The sequence below is a fragment of the Aphanomyces astaci genome (assembly GCF_000520075.1).
Source record: "Aphanomyces astaci strain APO3 unplaced genomic scaffold supercont1.6, whole genome shotgun sequence".
Taxonomy (NCBI): domain Eukaryota; phylum Oomycota; class Saprolegniomycetes; order Saprolegniales; family Verrucalvaceae; genus Aphanomyces; species Aphanomyces astaci.
The window spans coordinates 122666-143119 of record NW_009798269.1 but is presented as its reverse complement, the minus strand read 5'-3'; the positions used below and the strand labels follow the sequence as shown (position 1 = coordinate 143119).

The window sequence follows — 20454 nt, the reverse complement described above, 5'->3', positions numbered from 1 at the left end:
ATTCCAAGATGTATTATATTTCAAAGGTATAGGATCACACAGGACATTCATCATAGGACGGACGACATAGTATTATTTAAAGGAGCAAAAATACAAATATCGCCCATATCACCACAACACACGTCGCTCCTCCTTTGCCAACATCTTCTGGCAGTGAAAAAGTTGCGTTGTGTCCGTGGGCATTAAAAAAATTAAAAAATATTGTCGATTTGATACAAATTTGGGGAGGGAGTGCAATCGAATCGCGCCAACAAAACCGATCCACAATCGATCTGATTGGTTGAATTTCATTGAGAGGGTTTTGATTGGCTAATAATTTGGAGCTCATCTGAGGTAGCCAATCAAATCGATTTAAATTCCAACGAGAAACCACGCCACAACACGAAATTTCACTCGAAAGCACAATAACGGCTTTTTTTTTTTTTCTTCGACGTGTGGGTTCTCTTACATACCTGTAGGTGACTTAAATCTCTCAGGACGTAAAGCAAGAGGGACAATATTACGTGTTTATCTACTTCACACGGTTGTTTCTTGCAATGAGATTCGAACAGTTTGGAGGATAGCAAGGCGACCGGTCGTGAGACGTTTCATTGGTGGAAATTTATCGAGCGAGTTTTTAATTGGTTCATTCTTTCATTAGATTGCACAATTTGAAACGTTTTCCCGCGCTTCCGACAGTGTGATTTTGGCTATCTTTGAAAGCTGCAGTTTCGTGACTAAAGTAATAACGTTACTACGTACTGTAGTACATTAATAATAGCCAAACACCACCACGGTAATGCGGCAGATCTTCAGCCAAATACCACATCCATCTTTGCTCACTGTTTTGCAAAACGAGATACGCTTTCAGTATTAACAACAAACATACCCCCGCCAGTACCCGACATTCCAGTCGGGTACTGTATCTGCCTACATTGAATACGCACGTCTACATAATCACATCGCGGTGAACGTTACAAATCTGCTTGCACTATTTTAGGCCATTTTACTTCCACCAGCACAGTTCTCCTCAGCCATGCATACTGTCATGCCAGCATCCACGGCGACTCTGTTGGCCAACTCCCCGTATTTATTTGGTTGGGCAGAACGATGGACCATTGCCGCCGTCACATTTACATTGCACTCGGCCTCGCTCTTGTACTTGGTCTGTTTTGCGTTTTTCTACTTTGTCATTTCCGCCGAGAACGCGGTCATCCTTCAGCTGTTCGCTCCAAAAGTCCAGTCGGTGGCGTTTGTGCTCGTGGCACTGCTGCACCTCCACGGGCTGTCCCGAGTGGTGTTCCCGCGTTGTTTCGGCACCGCCTTGGTGAAATTCTACCTGGACGATATCCCCACCTCCCTCGTTGGCAAACTCGTACATCTGTATCACAAATACTTCAGCCGCTATGGCGTATTTGGGCTCCACGGCTCGCTGTACGAGATGCGCGTGACGTTTAAACAAATCGTGCAAGTGCCGGCCCAGGCGTACCAAGCGTATCAAATGAGCGTCTACTTGACTAACCCAGCGCTGTGTGCGTTGTACACAACGTTGCTCGCCTGCGACTGTCTCTTTGTGCCGTGCTTTCTATTCTCCACGCACGAATTTACCCGTCTATGGGGGCCAGGCTTTGTGGACGCGCTGTTTGACTTTACTCTCAGCGCGGGCTTTCCGCTGGCCATCATCTTCCACGCTTTTGTCGACTACTTTGTCGCAGGCAACGACGCGCTCGTGTGGAACAAGACATGGTTAAACCAAATGATCATGATGGCTCGGTTCGTGTCGGTGACGAATGTCGTCGACATGCTGTCCACGCTTCTTCCGTTTGTCACGTGCTACGTTTCGCTGACGGCGCTCTACAGCGCCGTGCAGCTTCGAATGGGGTACGAATTCTAGTAAAAACCGAAGGTAGAATCTATAGCGTTAGGTCTAACGCTGTCCCTTTGATGTACTAGGGATATGGCCATGCACGAAAGCTCCATGCGGCGGGCCGCGGAACTCGTGACCGTTCGGGTCAAGAATGTGAACGTGCTGCTGAGAATCTGTCGACGGGCGTTCTTGTTTGTGTCTGCTGTAGCAGGCATATTTCTTTGCACGATGGCAGGTACTTCGGTCACGCGCGAGTCATGTGCCCCTGGCTGTCGGCTGCAAACGTTCCCTTGGTTTACCAAGCAATGCAATTGCGTCATGATGCGCCAAAACTGCGTGCTGCATCCCATTGCGAACGACGACGTGGACGCGTTCGTACTCAACCACGTGGCCAATGCGTTCGACATTGCCCTTGTCCAGTGCAACTTGCCGCATGGGCTGTCTCAGCAGACATTGCACTCGCTGACCAACCTGTACTCACTGTCGCTACGCCTCACTAACACGGTGGAATGGAAGCTAGAACCGACCGACTTGCCGCCGTCGTTGACGATGCTATACTTCCAAGACCAAGTGGTGCCACGCCTCCCAACCATCCTTGACCGCAACGTGAATAAATTGCGGTACATGTTTCTCCGCAATATCACTATCACAGGAGATGAGGGGGCCACTGCCATGTCCGTGTACAAAAATCTAACGATGTTGTCGCTTACCAACATGAGTTTGACTGTGGTCCCGCTCAACGTGTTGGACCAGGTGGGGCTCACACAGCTCGAATTCAGCTACAACCGCCTTGTGTCTTTTCCGGACCAATTGTTGGCACTCCGGAACCTCCAAACTCTCTCGCTCGAGTTCAACTTGATCTCGTCCATTCCGTCGGCCTTTGTCCGCCAATTCCCGTCGTCCCTCAAAACCATATACCTTGACGGCAACCCCCTGCTCGCGTTGCCGCTGGACACTGACTTTGCCCTTATCCAGAGCCAGCGCCTGCGGATTCGAGGAACTCCCATGTGCGATCGCCTCTACGCCGCTGCACGAAAGTATCAAGTCGCCACGCTGCCACCCTTGGAGCAACAGATCGTCGGGATCTTAGACGATGTTTGCAGTCCGGATTGCAGCGTCGGGTGCCATGCCCGATTTGTCGGAAACACCGTTTGCGAAAGTGTGTGTTTGGTGCCATCGTGCAACTTTGACACCAAGGCAGCCGAGTTTGTCGCCAGTGGCACCAGTGGAAGTGACTGCTTTGGGTTGACTACGGGTTGGGAACCGTCATAACCAAGGGAGGACTTTGTCATTGTAGCCTACCCAAGGCGGGAATATCTGTCGCCACCACCACCGGGTGCTCACTATCGCAACTGACGGGAAGCCTTTGGGGGGGAGCTGAAACAAAAGGTATCTTGGCGATTGTAACGTTAGTTTGGTTGCCGCTTCTGCCTAATTAACGTTAACCCGATGCATCAGTGCAATGTCCATGGCATACGGGAAACTGAGCGGCGCGATATGTCATCATCTGTATTGATGAAACCAGCGACCACTCGGGGATTTGAACGATTGGAATGGATATCGTAACGCTACAGTACCTATCACAACAAGCCACCATGTTCGTGAACCAACAACGTAGTCTTAGAGATGAGAATTGTGTTTTGGAGAGGTAATTACTACGTCGATCGCCCTCATCCTTCACTCGGTTTCGTTCGTGTTTTTTATCTGTTTCGCAGCAGTGTATCATGTTATCCCCGACGACTAACTCAAAGTCCTCCTCCTTTACACCCCTCGCACCACCGCCCTCGTGTACCTGTACTTGGCGCTGTGCACCTCCGCGGCGTTGGATACATCCTGGTCCCGCGCTGCATCAACACGCGCGTGCTTGTGTACGATCCGACCACCGGATTAGGCGAGGTTCATCACGCGTACATTCGATGGTTTAGTCGCCACAGCCTTTTGGGGCTCCATGGCGAGATCTACGACGTCCGGGTCGCGTTCAAACACTTGATTTAGTGGGCTCTACAGTAGAGCCCACTCCAGGGCTCGTCAGGTTCAGACTCATGTCACGGGCTTCGTAGCCTTGGAAGGCTACCTAAATCAAGTGTTTGAACGCGATCCGGACGTCGTATATCTCGCCATGGAGCCCCAAAAGGCCGTGGCGACTAAACCATCGAATGTACGCGTGATCAACTTTGCCTAATCCGGTGGTCGGATGCTTTGTATGTACTACGTTGTACACTATAATCCTTGCGACCGGATGCCTTGTCGTGCCGTGCATGCTGTACTCTCAGCATTCCCTCGTGCGTCGGTATGGCATAGCCCTCTTCGGCGCCTTGCTCAACTCTTCCCTTTCGGTGGGGGACCCCTTCTCCTGTTATTTTGAAGCGTCATAGACTTCTAAGCTTCGGGCGCCAAGACCATTGCATGGAACCGCGACGCTCAATAAAACGATCATGCTGGCTCGTGCGCTGTCGGTGACGTCGCCAGTGAAATTGGCCTCTGAAACGTTTCTATTTGGAACGAAGAGGCCCTTCTGAGGCGCTGCGGGCTTGGGCTCCTTTGTATTTTCTTTGTCGCCAGTGCCGTTCTTGTCGCCGCGCTGACCTTGGCAAGGGTCCAGAGAGAACTGTCCGGTTGGTTGTGTCCACCAATTGTACCCGTGGTTCAGTCAGACGAGTCAGTGTGTTGTGATGCGGCCCAACTGCATACTACACCCCCGCCACGACGTCGACACATTTGTTCGTGAATCGTTGCCCCATTTGTTGACTTGGAGATTGCACAACGCGAACTTTCCTATGGCCTTTCCAATGCCACACTGCACGCCCTGGACAACTTGCACTCGTTGAAGTTGCGCCTGACGGGCTTAATCGATTGGAATTTAACGCTGTCGCACTTGCCTCGGTCGTTGTTTGCGTTGTACTTGATGGATTTGAACATGCCCCGAATGCCAGCCATTCTAGCGCTCAATGAGCAGAACTCCACTACATATTTCTTCGCAACGTGTCCCTTGTCCACAACAAGACCGTTCCGCTGTACTCGTACCTGTAGCAGTTGGTATTGAGTGGTATCGGCCTCAGCACCATCCCAGACCACATTTACGACATCTCGACGATGGCGAATTTCGAGGCAGACTACAACGACCTCACAGAGGTGCCACTGGAATTGGTTTCTCTCGCGTCCCTCCGAACGATATCTCTCATGTACAACGGTGCCGCTGGAAGTTTGCAGAGTTTGTCGCCCACCCTTGAGACTCTCCGCCCCGACGGGATTGCCGTCGAGGCGGTGCCCCCGACTATGGACGTGGCTTTGCTCACCAGTAAACGCCTTCGTATTCAAGGCACCCAACCCCCTGTGCGCTCGTTTTACGCCCTGCTTGTTGATGCCTGCTTGTCACTACGATTCGCCCAAACTCGACTTAGACATGGTTGGCATTGCTGTGAGTGACTGCTACGGTGTGGTCACTGGCTTGGAACCAAAGTTGCTAAGACGAAGTTTCAATGGCGAAATCGAACACGATTAGCCCATGGTTGTCGAGTATTGAACAATATTGCCAACATACCAAGCCCACTCACTATACAGTACACACACGTACAATTTTCACTTTTCTGCCTATGTTCAACTCGCTGAGGAACTGTATCTCAGGTGCGCAACATCAGTCAATTGTTTGGAAATGGGCGGGCATCATACAGTGTATTACTGTAGGGGGGGGGCTATGGTTAGTAAATGACTGCCATGTTTGCCGGCTGTCGGTATTTGAGAAGCGATCTCGAGCTGCCAAGTTGACATCATTTTCGATGACGTGGCACGCTGATGTCAAAGTGAAACTGCCACCGGGTATTTCAGCCAATAAAAACCAAAGTCAAAAGCACCCAATGGCATTTGGTCGAACATATCGACATCACAACGTTCCCAGCGATGCAACCGCGATACCACACCCCCCAGAGCCCGTACCTGTCGTCATCAACCAGGGACCCCCATAAGGCAAACTCCACGCTGGTCCCGTCCGCGGATCAACATCCAAGTTTCCTCGTGGACGAGCTACTCCATGTACGTCGTTCAACCACTATCACATGCCATCAACCACGTCCAGATTCGGGCGGAAGTGCGCGAGCAAGTTGCTTTGCTTCACGCCAAGATCGACGCAGCAACTCGACTGCATGGGGATGCCCAGAACACCCTGAATCACTTGACTGCGGACTACGCTGCAGCCACAAAAGACCAACAGCAGACTGCCGCGGCGTCCGCCAAGGTGACCATTTCGTCCTCCAGTCGAAAGAGTCACATGCTGTGTAGATGTTGCAGTCGTTTGTACGAGACTTTGAGGCAAGGTTGGGTACGTGGCGACGAAAGCTAACCGACTGGTATTCCACACCTAAGTCAAGCGTAGAGATGCTGGAAACACGTGTGGCTTCGAACCATTCCCTTCAATCCATGAACGAGGTATGCCCCAATCCTGTATGTACAATTGCATGGGTTATGACTAACAGCTGGCTCTTAGGACTTGATGCGGCTCAAGTTATCTGACAAAGACACCCACGTCCACGAAAACGACCAGCGGCACCACGAAGTTGCAGCGCAAATCTCCGCCGCGGACCTTCGAGTAGCATCTTTAGGTCGAGCTCAGGACGTGGTAGCCGACCAACTCCGGCAAGCACAGGCCAAGTGGAATGCCCAGCACAACGACCACGACCATCGCATAGCGCAAGTGCGTTCGAGTCGTCTTGTCTACATACAGTATATTGAAGGTTTTAATCTCATGTTAGACGTTTGAGTTGGCCCACACGTTGAGCGCCGGCCAAACCCTGCTCGAGGAAAAGCATGTGCTGGAGACGCAGATCGTCACATCGCAGTTCCACAAAGTGTTTCAGGTAGAGTTTGCCTTCGAAACAACACCTGCTTTCCAGCCATGCCCCCCCCCCCCCGACCCCAAAAGTTGTTTGTAGCGACTCCAAGACACACTGGACAAGCAAACCATGGGCGACCAAGCGCTCGAGCGTTGCGTAGCCAATGTGCACTCTGAAGTCACAACGTTGCAGGCGTTACACGACCTCCATGCAACGGAAATGAAAGAGCACGTGCGTGCGCTGCGAGGCCAGTGCATTCAAAACACCACGGCGCTGCGTCTGTTGGCAGACGAAGTGCTCAAGCTGAAACAACGGGCTAAGACGCAGGATTTTGGACGCCAGCAGCAGCACGACCACCTCCCGCCCCGTCATCATCCTGAGCGAGACAGCGACAAGGCCTTGATGGCCGAGCTCGACCACGCCCTACGCCACACGTCATATACTACATGATGATCTCAACCCCATATCGTGGTTTCATCTTTCGATTAACTTAGTGCTATACAAACCTGCTACTACTAAGACTACATACTACACTATCAAGAGACCCAGGCAGGATTATGAGAGGACCACCGCCGACACGCCGCCAGTAGTTCGAACCAGAGTGCCCACTTGACTTTTAAACCAGCACGTGCCCCCCCCTCGCGTATTTCGCCGTTGGTCCAAGTTTTCAGTCCATGTGAATGCATTGCAGTTGCGTTGTTTCTTGCACAGTTCACAGCATAGCTTGGGAGATGCGGCCGATACAGATCCGCTATCGTAGCCAACGAGTTCAACGTGTGGCTGCGGCAGCGAGCACTGGCTTTGGCTCGAGGTGGCGTGAAAGAAGCAGCGCGGAAGGTTGTGTTTCCACTTTGTTTTCAGATCTGCGACGATGTTGTGGATGCCATGCGCGACGTTCTCGCAGCCTCCACAATGGTGCAGTGCAATGACTTTGTGGTCGCTTCGTCCAAACACGGGCGACCCCGACGACCCGCCCCGGGTGTCGGCCATGTACCCAATTTGATCTTGCCCACATTCATTTTGCACGTTGATGCTGGTCACCACCGTCTCAGTGCCGTTTTCCAATCGGTCCGTGAACGCTTTGGGAAACCCGTCGGGGTGGTGCACGACGTAGATGGGCTCGTGCAGCTTTGGGGGGGACTTGCGCAAGCTCACGTACCCAAACAACGAGATTAGGTCCTGGTTAGCTCGACTCAACTGCAGCAGCGAGTAGTCGAGGGTTTTGTCGGTGGCAACGAGCGTCGCGCCTGTGACGACGACACTGCCCGGGCAGCCCAACGCCACTGCGTTGCACGGATCGCGGCACGTGGCACTCTCAGCGCCAAACTCGAGCTTGAGCGTCGCCGCTGTCGTGTGGGAGTTGACGTTGTGGTTGTTAGTGAGGAAGTACCCATCGCAGCCCAAGAGGAACCCTGTGCCGTACTTGATGCCGTCCATGGTGAGCCGAGCGATGGACTTGGAGTTCTTGTACGCGGCGGGGAACTTGGTGGCGTTGCACACGTTGGGCCACCACTGCGGCTGGATGCCGCAGACGTCCTCCCGACCCGTGGACGTCGGAAAGCCTTCCAAGATGCCGGACACGACAATGCCTGCGTAGGTCCGTGGCCGTGCATTTTTGGCGCGTGGGTGGGATGGGGTGTACTGGATGACCACCGACTTGCCATGGACGTGGTCCGAGAACCGAGTCGACGGGCCGTGTCCTGTGTACGTGAAGCTGTTGCTGTCGGAAGAAATCTCAAGTGTGTCGCCAGGTGGTAGGTCGAACGTGGAGAATTGCACGCCCATGAATTGCGTCTGAGAGTTCTTCGACTCGATGCGGTGATGCACGCGCGTTTTTCCTATTGGAATCGAGAGCGTGAGGTTCATAAGCTCCCCGATGGTGCCGACGAACGGTCTCTTCACTTGAAGTTTCGTGTCTTCCAGCGATGTCCCCGTTGCGACCATCGCCAGCACGCATACCGCCGCGCGACCGACCCACGTTTTTGGCATCATGTGAATGATGATGCTATAATGGTGAAACTTGATCCGTCCAATCAGATCACTTTCCGGATACGATTGACGACCGTCGATCCGTCGTAAAGTCGTAAAGCTTGTACTACTACTACTTGGAGTACATACGACGCAAAGGTTAGTGTTACTACAGTACACCTTTTTGCGATTAATTTCATCTTTTATTCACTACTATTAATACTGTACTATATATACTGTATTACGGTTGTTAGCGTGGAGTATATTTTTTCTCACCGCCGATATATATTGTATTTCGACCCCATAGATTTAATTTCGTTGCAGCGTCAAAGTTCACATATATATTTCACGAAGTCGAAACCAGCGCCAGTTTTCACTTGGTTTGCTTGATTTTATAGAGAATACAATACGTAAATAAAGTGTACGTATATTAATAGTTATCGTCACACATAAAGGTGTTAGAATTGAATTTTCGAAACGAATTGATTCACTGTCGACAACGAACTAGTAGTACCGGTAGTATAAAGTTAGCGCTGCGATTGTGATTTGTCCTTCTAGCACCCGACAGACGGAAACACGCATTTGTAATAGATGGAGCCGCCGTCCTTGGGGCTTGGCGCTTGCATGCAAATGGCGTCTTCCGGCACGACGCACCCCGTGGGGGAGTTGATCATGCCGGGGTAGCACCCGCCAATGGGTTCAGCGTACGCCTTGGGGCACGCGTCCCCCGTTTCCGAGCACGGAGGGGCGTCCACGACGTACGTGGCCGCCTTGCACACGTTGACCTGGTACAGTTCTGGTGCGGGGGGGGCTTGACGACGTTGAGGGGGAAGCAGAGCCGCCCGACCACGGCGTTCTTGTGATCGTCGTCGGCCCCCTCCAAAGGGAGGGTGCTTCGGGGCACGACGAGGGGGCGGGGCAGCTACTCCTACAGAAACATCGTCCGGTTCGACTAATTCTATCGGATGTCCGCGGGCTTTTCCATCACCACCACCACTGGTGCGTTGGCCACGTTTTTTAGGTCCACGTTTCTTTCCAGTGGCGCGACGCTGAGCAGTAGGCGGCGGGTCATCTACGTCCCCAGTCAGTGGGGGGTTCTGCACATGGTATTTCTTTGTAGCTTCCGCGTGGTCTTCTGAAGTCAACGCAGCTCCACCTTTCACAGGCGCTTCGCCACCTCCTGTAGTTGGTTGTTTGGCCGGGGGGAACAATGCACTCAGGTCAATCGTTTGTTTCTTGCCGCCATCCCCGCTCCTCCTCTTCTTGGCATCCGAGTCGCCGGCAAGGCCGCCCGCCGTCTTGGCATGTGTCCAGCATGTGGGCAACGACATCTTCTTCTTCTTGAACTCGAGTTCCACGTGGTCCAGGATCTTTTTGGTCGAGTACGCCACGTTCTGACACCCCCCGCAATGATGTAGCGCAATCACTTGGTTGTCGGAACTGCCGACCACGGGGGCCCCCGACGACCCGCCCATCGTGTCTGCAAAGTACCCCACTTGGCCCTTGCCGCACTCATTTTCGACGTTCAAACTCGTGATAGTAGTCGCTGTGTGGTTCTCCAAACGCTGGACGATCTGCAGCGGGTGCGCTTGCGGGTACTGCGGCATCCACAAGTTTTCGCCCAGGTCGGCCCCGCTCCGACGCAGCGTCATGTACCCAAACGCGTCGAGCGCCGGCCAATGCTTCTTGTCGAATTGCACGAGGGTGTAGTCGAGGGTTTTGTCCACAGCATGCAGCACCGCGTCACCCGTGAACTTGAGCTTTCCTGGGCAGCCCATGGTCTTGGCGTTGTTGGCTGTGTCGTCGCACGCACACTCAGCTCCAAACTCGTACGATGCGGCGGTGGTAGCGGCTTGGGTTTCGATGTTGTGCTCGTTGGTGAGGAACCAGCCATCGCACCCAATGAGGAACCCCGTGCCCGCGCCTTGGCCGCCCTGGATGACCATCCGAGCCGTGGCCTTGCTGAGGGTGTACTTGACTTGATCCTTCTTGACCAGGCACTGGGCGGGCTCCCACGCTGGCTTAGCGCCACACACGTCTTCCTTCTTGGCGGGTTTCTTGGGTGCGTGCAGGATGTAGTCGATGGCGAACCCCTTGTAGTCGCGGGTGTGGTGGGGGCCGCCGGAAATGTATTCGACCGTGAGGCTCGAGCTTCCAGTGTCCAGGCGCTTCGAGAGTCTGTCGGATCCCAATTTACCGGCTTTGATCAGTTGGTGGTGCTTGGCGGACGTCGACAGCTTGATCGAGTCGCCATCCGGCAGCGAAAAGTCTGAAAAATGCACTTGCACAAACGGACCTTTGAACGGAATCGTGAACGTGGCCGACTTGCCCGCCTTGTGCTTGATGGACTGCTTCACCTTGTCCCCGATTTTGATGGGCGACTCGGCCTTGTACACCTTGCCCGTCACGTCCGACTGGAGGTTGCTGTGGGGACCGTGTGCTGATCGCCCAACGAGCTTCCCGCCGCTGGACTTTTCAGCCTCGCTGGTGCATGCCAGTGCCAAGACGGTCAGCGTGGACAAGATCCCTTTCAAGTTCATTGACCTGGGAAATGTGAGACTGCCGCCGCCGACTTGGCATTAACCATGGTCGTTGTGCCGTCAAATTGAGATGAGGAGCGACTTCGTGTACGACCAGGATAAACAGGATATGCTTATCAAAAACGAGGCATATCGTGGGATACGAACTTGTAGTCGACTGCTTTCCAGTGTATTTGGGAATCAATTTAAGCTTGAACATTGTATACAGCATGACCCCACCTTGTGGCTTTGATTTAGAAAATACAGGACGACAAAAACCTTTTTTTCTTATTTTGCTTCTGTATCGAGGCATGACTTCCAGTCAAAAAAAAGTCGAAACGTTTTCGTCAATCGCACGTTTGTTCGATGGACAAAAAAAAAATGATCTAACCACATATCACCCAGAACAATTTTAATCACTTTTAGTCCAGGTGATAAAATCTATCACCTGGGATAAGCCAATCAAACGTCAGTATCGTGGACTTTGATTGGCGCATCTCTTGCTTAATCCAATGTCGAATATGTATTGGCTAATATATCCTTACAAAAAACATCAAGTTGGAAAGTCGTGAATGCTACTACCAGTAGTACTGTGTACCAATCATGATGCTGACTGGTAAGGGTATGAATCGGAAGGTTTCAAGTCCAGTGTTCATATGGCGCCGATTTCGTGGTTGTCTCAGCCTACGTACTAGCAGTACGTGTCCGTTGGCCAGTCAACCGCCCCGCCGGCCGGTGCACAGCAAATACAGGACCGGTTTCATCATAATATTAATCCGATTCTTAATTGTGCCTGAAAATGACTTGATCCCAGTGAACTGGTCAATATTAAATTTTGGCATTTTTGATGGGCACGTGGACGCCCTGCCGATTTTCTCGGCGCACGTTGGCGGTGGCGGCAACATTCTAGATTTTCAACCTGTGGCTGGTTGGTGGCACAAGTGGGCGTAAGCTGAGAGCAAGCGAGGTCATCCATCCTCGTCAGCTCATTCCTAGAAAGGTCGATCGTCGACAAGTGGTGACGGTGTTCCCGGCGCCAGTCTTGCATTTGCCACACTGAGTGAACCCCACCATGGCTTCGAGCCTTGCTCGTCGCTCCTTCACCTGAACAACCACGATGATGAACACAAGCTAACCCTGGAATGCGACAAATCGATCCTCCAATCCCTTTTGTTCCAGCCAAGCCCTCCTCCTCGCACTGATGCTACCGCTCCCATCACCACGATCGCATCGTTACCTGTACCCAGCACTGCCGACATGCAAGCCATGGTTCCTGTATCTGCTGCAGCGACCACATCGTCGTCGTCGCCGACATTCAGTGACCTACTACCACTCAACATGCCATCGCTTGACACGATCTTGCCCATGTATGGTTCAACCAACGAACCGTACTTTTCATACGATTTGTTCCTCCCTGAAGACGACTCGTCGTTCGACGGGTTGGACACGTCCCGCGACGACGATGGCAGCTTCAGTCCGCCGCCAGCCAAGCGCGTCAAACTCAGCCCCATCTCCACGTCGTCCCTTCCGCAAGCCCATCGGCATCATCATCCCTCCTCGTCCTCTTCGACGCCGTCGTTGCGTCCTCGGATGCGCAACTTTCAATGTCCGCATCCCGGTTGTGGTAAATCCTTTGCCGACAACGCGCATCTCCGGGACCACACGTTTGTCCACACGGGGGAGAAGAACTTGCGGTGCCCGGACTGCGACAAGTGCTTTGCCCGAGTCGCGTCGTTGCGGTCGCATCGCCGAGTGCACACTGGCGAGCGGCCCTTTGTCTGCATCGAAGCCGACTGCGGCAAGCGGTATGCATCTCGTGCGGCCCTCCGCATGCATGTCAGCATCCACGCCAAGTCGGCGCCGCCGCCCCTCCCGCCAGGGAAGACGTCGCCCGTGAAGAAGCGGCAAAAAAAGTCGGCCAAGCTGGTCAAGCCCATGCCGCAACTTCCGCATCCGCACACGGCATCCCCTCCAGCAGTGTCACACGACCCCAGTGACACGGGACGGTGTCGCAGGCTCACGGAGAAGATCAACGAGCAGCGGAAGGTGATTCTGCATCTCCAAGCGCAGCTAGCCACGACAACATCATCGAGAGATCCCAGCCCCCACCATCACGACCTCCATCACCACCACCACCACCAGATTACGACCAAGATGTCGCCTTCAAAGCAGCCGAAAGCGCCACAGACAACGACCAATGCCCCCGCGAACAAGAAGGCGCCCAAGAAGAACAAGAACAAGGCGCCCAAGCACCCGAAACTGGTCAGCCACACGCCCATGGTGGCCCCGCTGCACCTCCTCCAAGACGGAGTCAAGCCGTTCCAGTGCATGGTCGGGTGTGGCCGTACGTTTTCCAACTACTTTCAGCTGGCATTTCATGCCAAGCAGCACCCGACCGACGACCCACGCGCCGTTCTCGGCGACCAGCTGCCGTTTCCAGTGGGACCAAAGTACTGCCCCGTCGCCGGCTGCGAGTTCAGCGAAGAGGGCGGCAAGTGCATGAAGACGCTGCAGATTGTCAAGCGCCACTGGCAGCGCGTGCACCAGAACGACCGGCCGTTCCTGTGCCCCGACTGTCCCCCCATGGGCGCCCCCAAGACATTCAAAACCAAAGATAACCTCACGGCGCATCGAAAAGAGTGTCGAAAGCGAACGCATGTCGACTCGTGCCTAGTGTCACCCTGTTGATCGTATTTATCCTATTTAACCTGTATGAAATACACACTATCGATTGGGGACGGTGGCACTTTGTACGATGGAAGCTGGCTACTGTATCACATACACTGTCAGCCTCACAAGTCGATGGAAGCTGGCTAAGTCGATGGAAGCTGGCTAAGTCGATGGAAGCTGGCTACTGTGTCACATACATTATTGACTCCCTTAGATTGCAACTATGGGCATTAATCGCATATATATTTATGTTACTATCTGGCAAACCATCATCCACTATATTCCGTGGGATATGGTTGGCCTCCTACTAGAGCCAGTCGCCGTCGTCCTTGTCGTCGTCCGAGTCGGAGCTCAACCATGACTGGTTGTATGACAGTCGAGCGGCATCCGCAGAAGCATACGAGTCTTGGGTAGCGTACTTGTTGGCGATGGTTGTCGAGTCTTCATGGCTCTCGTACGATTCGAGTGATCGAAACGCGTTGGGAGGGGTCGCAGTGACCACTGCCGATGACGACACGCTCACTTGACTGGCGCGGGACACGCTGCGCCCTTCGATTGCTGCGTTCAACCCCATCCACCACTTTTCAAAGTCGTCCTTGCTGTCGGCCGTCACCCGTAGCACGCGGCCCTTCTCGAAGTTGACGTCGATGGAGAGCGGCTTGTCCTTGTTTATTCGCACCCCGCATACCTGGCCGTTGCCTTTTGCCGCGCCGATCATGTTGGCGTTGTCAAAGTACGTCAGCGACCGTCCCTGCAACGAAAAGTACCGCCGCTTCCAGTTTCTCACGCGGCCGCCTTCCTTGGCCAGCCACCCGGTGCATACTCCGTTGTCATCGTCCCCAGTGAGACTGTTGCGCAAAGACGAGACCGTGCTGTTGCTGCGACTGTCGCGGGGAGGGAGACTCAACGAGCTGCTGCCATTGACAGGTCCTCGGACACTTACTTGTGGCACAAGCGGGGGCTGCGCAGACGTGACTTGTGTGATGGCATTGATCCAGTCCTCGCAGGACTCTGCGCTATCTGTGTACAGCTTCATGACACGCCCACCCGTGCCATGCACAAGCAGCCCGTTCTTGATGTCATGCGCGATCTCGATTGTGATCACCTGAAAGCTGCCCTTCGCCTTGGAGTTGCCCTCGATCTTCTCATTCTCAAAGTACGTGAGCTGCTTGTTCTTTAGCACCATGTACCGCTTCTTCCAGCTCTTGACCATGCTCCCTTGCTTGTACACCCATCCTGCATGCTCGTAGGACTGCATGGCGGTCGTGATGAAGAAGCTGATTGACGTTCCGTTTTTCAATGTCGCCTCCCGATTTATCTTGCCCTCTGTATACTATACAAATATACGAATACAGCACACAACTCTAGTCTCCGCCAATCATATGGTGGAATGACCATTTCATGAGCGAATCAAATGCCGCAATCATTTCAGCTGCCGCAGCTGGTCAACGGCCACCTATAAAAGAAAGGACAGTCCTTTTACAAAATCCAAGTCAAATCACGCCGGATCAAAAATACTTCCAAAAATACTGCATATGCTACTAACGTTAGTACTGACAGTGAATTACTACGTAGTAATATTTTTAAAAGTCGGGGTAGAGTACTATTATTTTTAAAAGAAATATTTTTAAATATAAGTTATTTATAATTATAATTATAATTATATATATATATTATTTTATTTATTTTCTAAATACCTTTTATTGTTTTTTTCTTATTAATTGTTTTTTAATAGTATTGTGTGTGGTTTGAATCGAAATCTAAAATGAAAAACAATTTCTAACGGAGAGGTACAGTACTGTACTGTATTTACTGGTAACGTTATTATTAATAACAGTATGATTAGAATAAACCCATTCAAATACAGTATTGGATGGTGGATGGACGGACTCCTACAGTTAACTCATAGCTTTTTAAAGCTATGATAGTTAGAAAAATGGGTGGTTTACACGTATATTACCTTTTACTTATATTATGTTTATTTATATAGCTTTATAAAGCAGCTATTTTAATAGCTGCTTTATTAAAAAACATAATACAGTACAGTATAAGTAAAAGGTAATATACGTGTAAACCACCCATTTTTCTAATATCTTGTAGCTCTAAATAACGTTAAACACTGGTGGGACTGAAACAGTACAGTATCATTGTATCATTGGAATATATTTCCATTCAAATATTGGATGGTGGATGGACTTCTAACTTTAAATAACGGTGGGACGGATGGAGTATTACAGTATACGTATCTTGAAGGGGCCTTTTGGGATAATACCAGACAAACTGTAATAACGTAAAATGCCAATTTATGACATACAACTTTCATTTGATTTAAAAAAATGGGCATATCTCCGTCCTATTTCATCATTATCGAATTCGAAATAGTCCTAAAGGTAGAGAATTCCCTACGAATAATTAGGTTCATATGCCCTTGGACAAGGCTTGGAGTCCTTGGGAACAACCGATATAGACGCGGAACCTCTATAATTTTTTCTGTTAAGTCGTATATATTTCAACCTTCCTTTTTGTATGTAATTGTGAATAGAAATTCAGAGGTTCGCTGTATGATTGGTGCATATTCAAATAACGATCTATGAGTGGTGCATTTTCGTACGACCTAAAACCTAAATTGGCACATATAAATATCAAATCATGCGAATTTGGCAGTTATTGCAACCAGTGGCAAGGCTGGGGTAAGGGGGGTCATGTGGTCGAAGCGGTACTTAGTCGCATCTGGCCGTAAGGTTGTGCACTACTTTCGTACTGAATTGTCCGGTCAAACGTGGGTCACACCAACGGCCTGATCCTGCTCACCAACGCAGGCAGATTCGGCCGTAAGGTTGTGCATTACTTTCGTACTGAATTGTCCGGCCAAACGTGGGTCACACCTACGGCCTGATCCTGCTCACCAACGCAAGCAGATTCGTCATTATCACGACCATTATGGACAGCGACTACGTTGTTTGCAAGAACGCAATGGAGTACGCCGAGTGGCTAAAGGAGGAATGTGAAGCAGCCCCCATCGAAACCGTTCCTAACGCTCCAACTACCTTCGAGGGGAACCCCCCCCCACTGCCGCGATGATGCCCATTTTAATGCACCCGTTCGCGGGTCCATCAATGCTCCAGCACCTGCTGAGGGTCGATTGAGCACTACATGTAGTCGCCCCAAAGAGGATGAAAGATCATCAAATCAGCTGGCAACGACGTCGCAGGTGCCCTCCGCCCACGGCGCGTTGGTACATCAAACATCCACCTACCGGTATGTTGAATGGCTGGAAAGGGAAGGAGGGAAGTTCAAGTCGTGGAAATAATCCTTCTTTGTCCTGTAAGGCCTCGACCTAACGTACTTTGAACAAGCCAACGGCGGCTGGTACCTCGTGGACATGGAATTGTCAGACGGCGGCTTGCCTTTCCACCTCGCCGTCAGAAATAGTGACAGTCGTGGCCGCATCGTGAATGTGCGGGGATCGTCTCGGGACCTCGATGGGTGGCACAACGTTACGAGGCATGCGTTGGGTCGTTTTTCCATCGACACACCATTGGATGGAGAGCCGTCTGTCGGTGACTTTAGCCGCTGGTCGTTGCCCCAGGCCCCTGACGGGACTTTCGCAGGACTTGTCAACAAATTCGTGTCCACGGCGGCCGTTGCTGTGATAATTTCTACGTAGTACACGTACAAACGCCAGAAACGCGGCATCGGCGATCCCGCAAAAAGGAAATTAGCGTTATCAATTATCAGTACTGTACAGTACTACTAGGAGTAAGTAGTACTGCATTACTTCGAAGTAATAGTAATACTACGTAGTAATCACTAATTAGTACCGGTACTCCGGAGTATTAATAGTTAGTGGTAAGAATCACTAACGTTAATAACGTTACTGGAACATGTTTCAATCGTCCCGATGCAGTCACGGATTCGTGGGGATGAGCGTTTAGCCCATCTGCTGTTGGGAAACATGGAGTTATACATACCGGTAGTATGTTCAAGCTGTTGGGATACATGGAGTTCTGTTCAAGCATGTGAAGAGGGTTACTATTCAGGCCTTTTTTAACAATTTCACACTGATTAAAAACAGCGAATAAGCCATTTGATTGGTCAGAAAGGGATGCCCGCCACCATGCCTAATTAGGATAAACTTTGAGCACCAGTAGGAATCTCTTTTTTTGCCACTATAATACAATCGATGGTAACGTTAAGAGCCTGTTCCAAGTAGAATTGGAAAAAAACGAAAAATGGGGTGACAAAATATTTCATCCCATTTTCTATCCATTCTATGACCATGATTGATTGGACATAAATCATTAGCCTAAGATGCATGCTGATTGGTCAATAACACAGTGTTGTCGGCGATGCACAGAAAGGTGTGGCGGGTGCAGCGCAGGTGGCGCGTGAACCATCCGTCGTATGTGCCGTCGGTCTTGACTTGCTGCCACGTGGTACTGGGTACGACAACAGTGTTGATGCCAGGGGCGCGGTTGCTACGTTCATCGATCGAAAGGCGGCGCCAACGACAGCAACTCACGCTGCAGTGGTCGAGTCCATCATGTCAAATTGAAAAGTTGGAATGGGATTGGGATCAATGATTGGATAGTGGGCATCCATTATTAGCCAGTCATTGGCGAAATAGCTGAGGTGCCCAAATGGGATGAAATGAGGTCATGTACCCCATTTTGAAAAATGGATTTTGTAATGAGTTGGGGAGCGTTTTGATTGGACAATGCCCATTTTGAAAAGTACTTGGAACAGGCTCTAAGGTGCACAGTCAAAGCTTGAGCGCTCCAGAAACTAGCATTTTCAATGCACTTTTGTCAATCCCCCAAGGTGTGTTCAGAAGTTTTTGCGATCCAGCACGGGTGGAATACTCATGAGCCAATCAGCGTCGTTGCAACCCTGCAACAGAGGACGGCGGGCCAATCAAATCGCATCCATTTGTTAGCTCACACATACAAATAACTAATTAAACTTGTGACCAATCACATACGCGGAATATGGCAACCCGTGCAAGTCATTTCATTCTACCTCGAAAGGCGGCGCGACAACATGCAGAAAGATACAAGTGTCCATGAGTGGCAAGGCTGGATTCAGAAGCAAGGGAGCGTGGTACCTTCATGGAAGAAGCGCTACTTGGTGCTCTCTGGACAGAACATCTCATACTTCGACAAGGAGGTGTCGAACCCCCGAGCCAAGGAAAAGGGGTCCTTCGTGCTTGCTGGTGTCCAACCAAACAAATCGTACGACAACGGCATGACCCTGCTGAGCAAAGAGGGCAAGGCCATGAACATCACGACCAAAACGGTCGGCGAGTACGTCATGTGCAAGAATGCGCTGGAGAACGCTGTGTCGCTGCCGCGCCGTCGCGTGTCCAACCCAAGTCCCGCCGCTGCCGCTGCTGGCGAGTACCGGTCCAGTAGCGCAGTGCGCACCGAACAGTCGAGCGTCGGTGCGGCGTCTCCAAGCCCCTACGACAACCGCATTTCGAACGAGAACTTGCGATCGCCGCCGCAGTCGTCGCATCAACAGCCGCAACCCAACCCGTATGCGTTGCGGTCCCAGCACTCGTCAGCAAACGACGACTATCAGCAACATCAACGCGAACAACACCGGCAACTGCAGCGAGAAGCACAAGAGCAACAGCGAGGCCAACAAGAGCTGCACAATCGCCCCACGTACACTGGGTGGCTCGACAAGCAAGGCGAAATCGTCCAGTCGTGGAAACAGCGCTACTTTGTTCTCCGGGGCCGCAATATTGCGTACTTTGACACGGTCGATGGCAACCAAAAAGGTGGCGGCCGTCTCGCGGACGTGACCATGTCGGACACCGGCCTTCACTTCCACCTGGACAATGGCCGTGTCGTGAACGTGACTGCGTCCTCTTCCACGGACCTCCAGGGGTGGCACAACGTTGTGAGCCAAGTCCTCGGCAAACGAACCGACATCACGGACGGATCCCCACACGAATACGCAGGAGCAGCCGAGATAGCTGCTTCCCAGGACAAGCCGCTGTCGGCCTTCTTGGACAAGTACGTGCCGGCGGACAACAGCCCCCGTGCCTCGTTTGACATTGGCGACGCTGGGGGGGATGCGATGGAGTCGATGACCCCCGACATTGTCGCAGATTTCGCGTCCAAGTTTGCTATGGACGACCTGGCGTCCCCGCCGCCGGCCACCGCCGCTCCCATCGCCTCCAACAACAACAGTGGGCTATGGCTCCAAAAGGGCGGGTCGACGTACGTCGCTGATCCGACGGCGGAGCGGACGGTGCTGCCGACGCGGGAACACCCGATCTCCACCGACGTCGCGCCGCCAAGACTGCCGCGGCCGCTGGCGCGCAACACGTCCACCGACGACGTCAAGGCCAAGCTGTGGGTGGCTCCCCCCAAGGAGACCCCCGTCGTCCAGCCCCCGCCGGTGGGGGTGGCGGACATAACTCCTCCTGCCAACAAGCCAGGCGGCGTCTCGTTGCCTGGGATGACCGGGGGGACAGCTGGGGCTAACGGCGGAGGGGGCAAATTGCCACAACAAAACGACCACGCCACGCCACTTCCTGTCGTGGCAGCTCCCCCCCCGGCAGAGTCTGGTCTGTGGATTCAAAAGGGGGGCGCTACGTACGTCCCTGACGACACCA

At 52.1% G+C, this 20454-nt stretch overlaps 8 protein-coding genes across 8 annotated transcripts in view; 4 read left to right on the top strand and 4 right to left on the bottom strand.

The window, feature by feature from the left end:
- The first annotated feature begins 998 nt into the window (after positions 1-998).
- On the top strand, positions 999-3315 carry H257_03368 (hypothetical protein). The gene is made up of 2 exons (XM_009827396.1): positions 999-1860; positions 1933-3315. The coding sequence occupies exons 1-2, from the start codon at positions 1016-1018 to the stop codon at positions 3116-3118; spliced, it is 2031 nt and encodes a 676-aa protein (XP_009825698.1). The 5' UTR covers positions 999-1015; the 3' UTR covers positions 3119-3315.
- Positions 3316-6119: 2804 nt separating this feature from the next.
- On the top strand, positions 6120-8657 carry H257_03367 (hypothetical protein; the record flags this gene model as incomplete). Its single annotated transcript, XM_009827395.1, has 5 exons — positions 6120-6161; positions 6216-6268; positions 6327-6533; positions 6592-6696; positions 6772-8657. Coding segments are annotated over 5 exons (758 nt in total), but the record flags the coding sequence as incomplete, so codon positions are not given.
- Positions 7079-8667, bottom strand: H257_03366 (hypothetical protein). Its single transcript, XM_009827394.1, has one exon. It carries the CDS (start codon positions 8662-8664, stop codon positions 7228-7230), a length of 1437 nt encoding a protein of 478 aa, XP_009825696.1. The 5' UTR covers positions 8665-8667; the 3' UTR covers positions 7079-7227.
- A 395-nt stretch (positions 8668-9062) lies between these two features.
- Positions 9063-11394, bottom strand: H257_03365 (hypothetical protein). Its single transcript, XM_009827393.1, has one exon. It carries the CDS (start codon positions 11178-11180, stop codon positions 9195-9197), a length of 1986 nt encoding a protein of 661 aa, XP_009825695.1. The 5' UTR covers positions 11181-11394; the 3' UTR covers positions 9063-9194.
- A 607-nt stretch (positions 11395-12001) lies between these two features.
- On the top strand, positions 12002-13897 carry H257_03364 (hypothetical protein). Its single transcript, XM_009827392.1, has one exon. It carries the CDS (start codon positions 12417-12419, stop codon positions 13845-13847), a length of 1431 nt encoding a protein of 476 aa, XP_009825694.1. The 5' UTR covers positions 12002-12416; the 3' UTR covers positions 13848-13897.
- A 154-nt stretch (positions 13898-14051) lies between these two features.
- Positions 14052-15121, bottom strand: H257_03363 (hypothetical protein). The gene has a single exon (XM_009827391.1). It carries the CDS (start codon positions 15085-15087, stop codon positions 14137-14139), a length of 951 nt encoding a protein of 316 aa, XP_009825693.1. The 5' UTR covers positions 15088-15121; the 3' UTR covers positions 14052-14136.
- A 1659-nt stretch (positions 15122-16780) lies between these two features.
- On the bottom strand, positions 16781-17525 carry H257_03362 (hypothetical protein; the record flags this gene model as incomplete). The annotated part of the gene is made up of 3 exons (XM_009827390.1): positions 16781-16820; positions 16877-16978; positions 17176-17525. 3 exons carry the CDS (start codon positions 17523-17525, stop codon positions 16781-16783), a joined length of 492 nt encoding a protein of 163 aa, XP_009825692.1.
- Positions 17526-18850: 1325 nt separating this feature from the next.
- H257_03361 (hypothetical protein) overlaps positions 18851-20454 on the top strand; it is a 4593-nt gene continuing 2989 nt past the window's right edge. The window contains exon 1 of the mRNA XM_009827389.1: positions 18851-20438. Coding sequence (XP_009825691.1) covers positions 18870-20438 — 1569 coding nt within the window. The 5' untranslated portion in view covers positions 18851-18869. The remainder of the gene's footprint in view (positions 20439-20454) is intronic.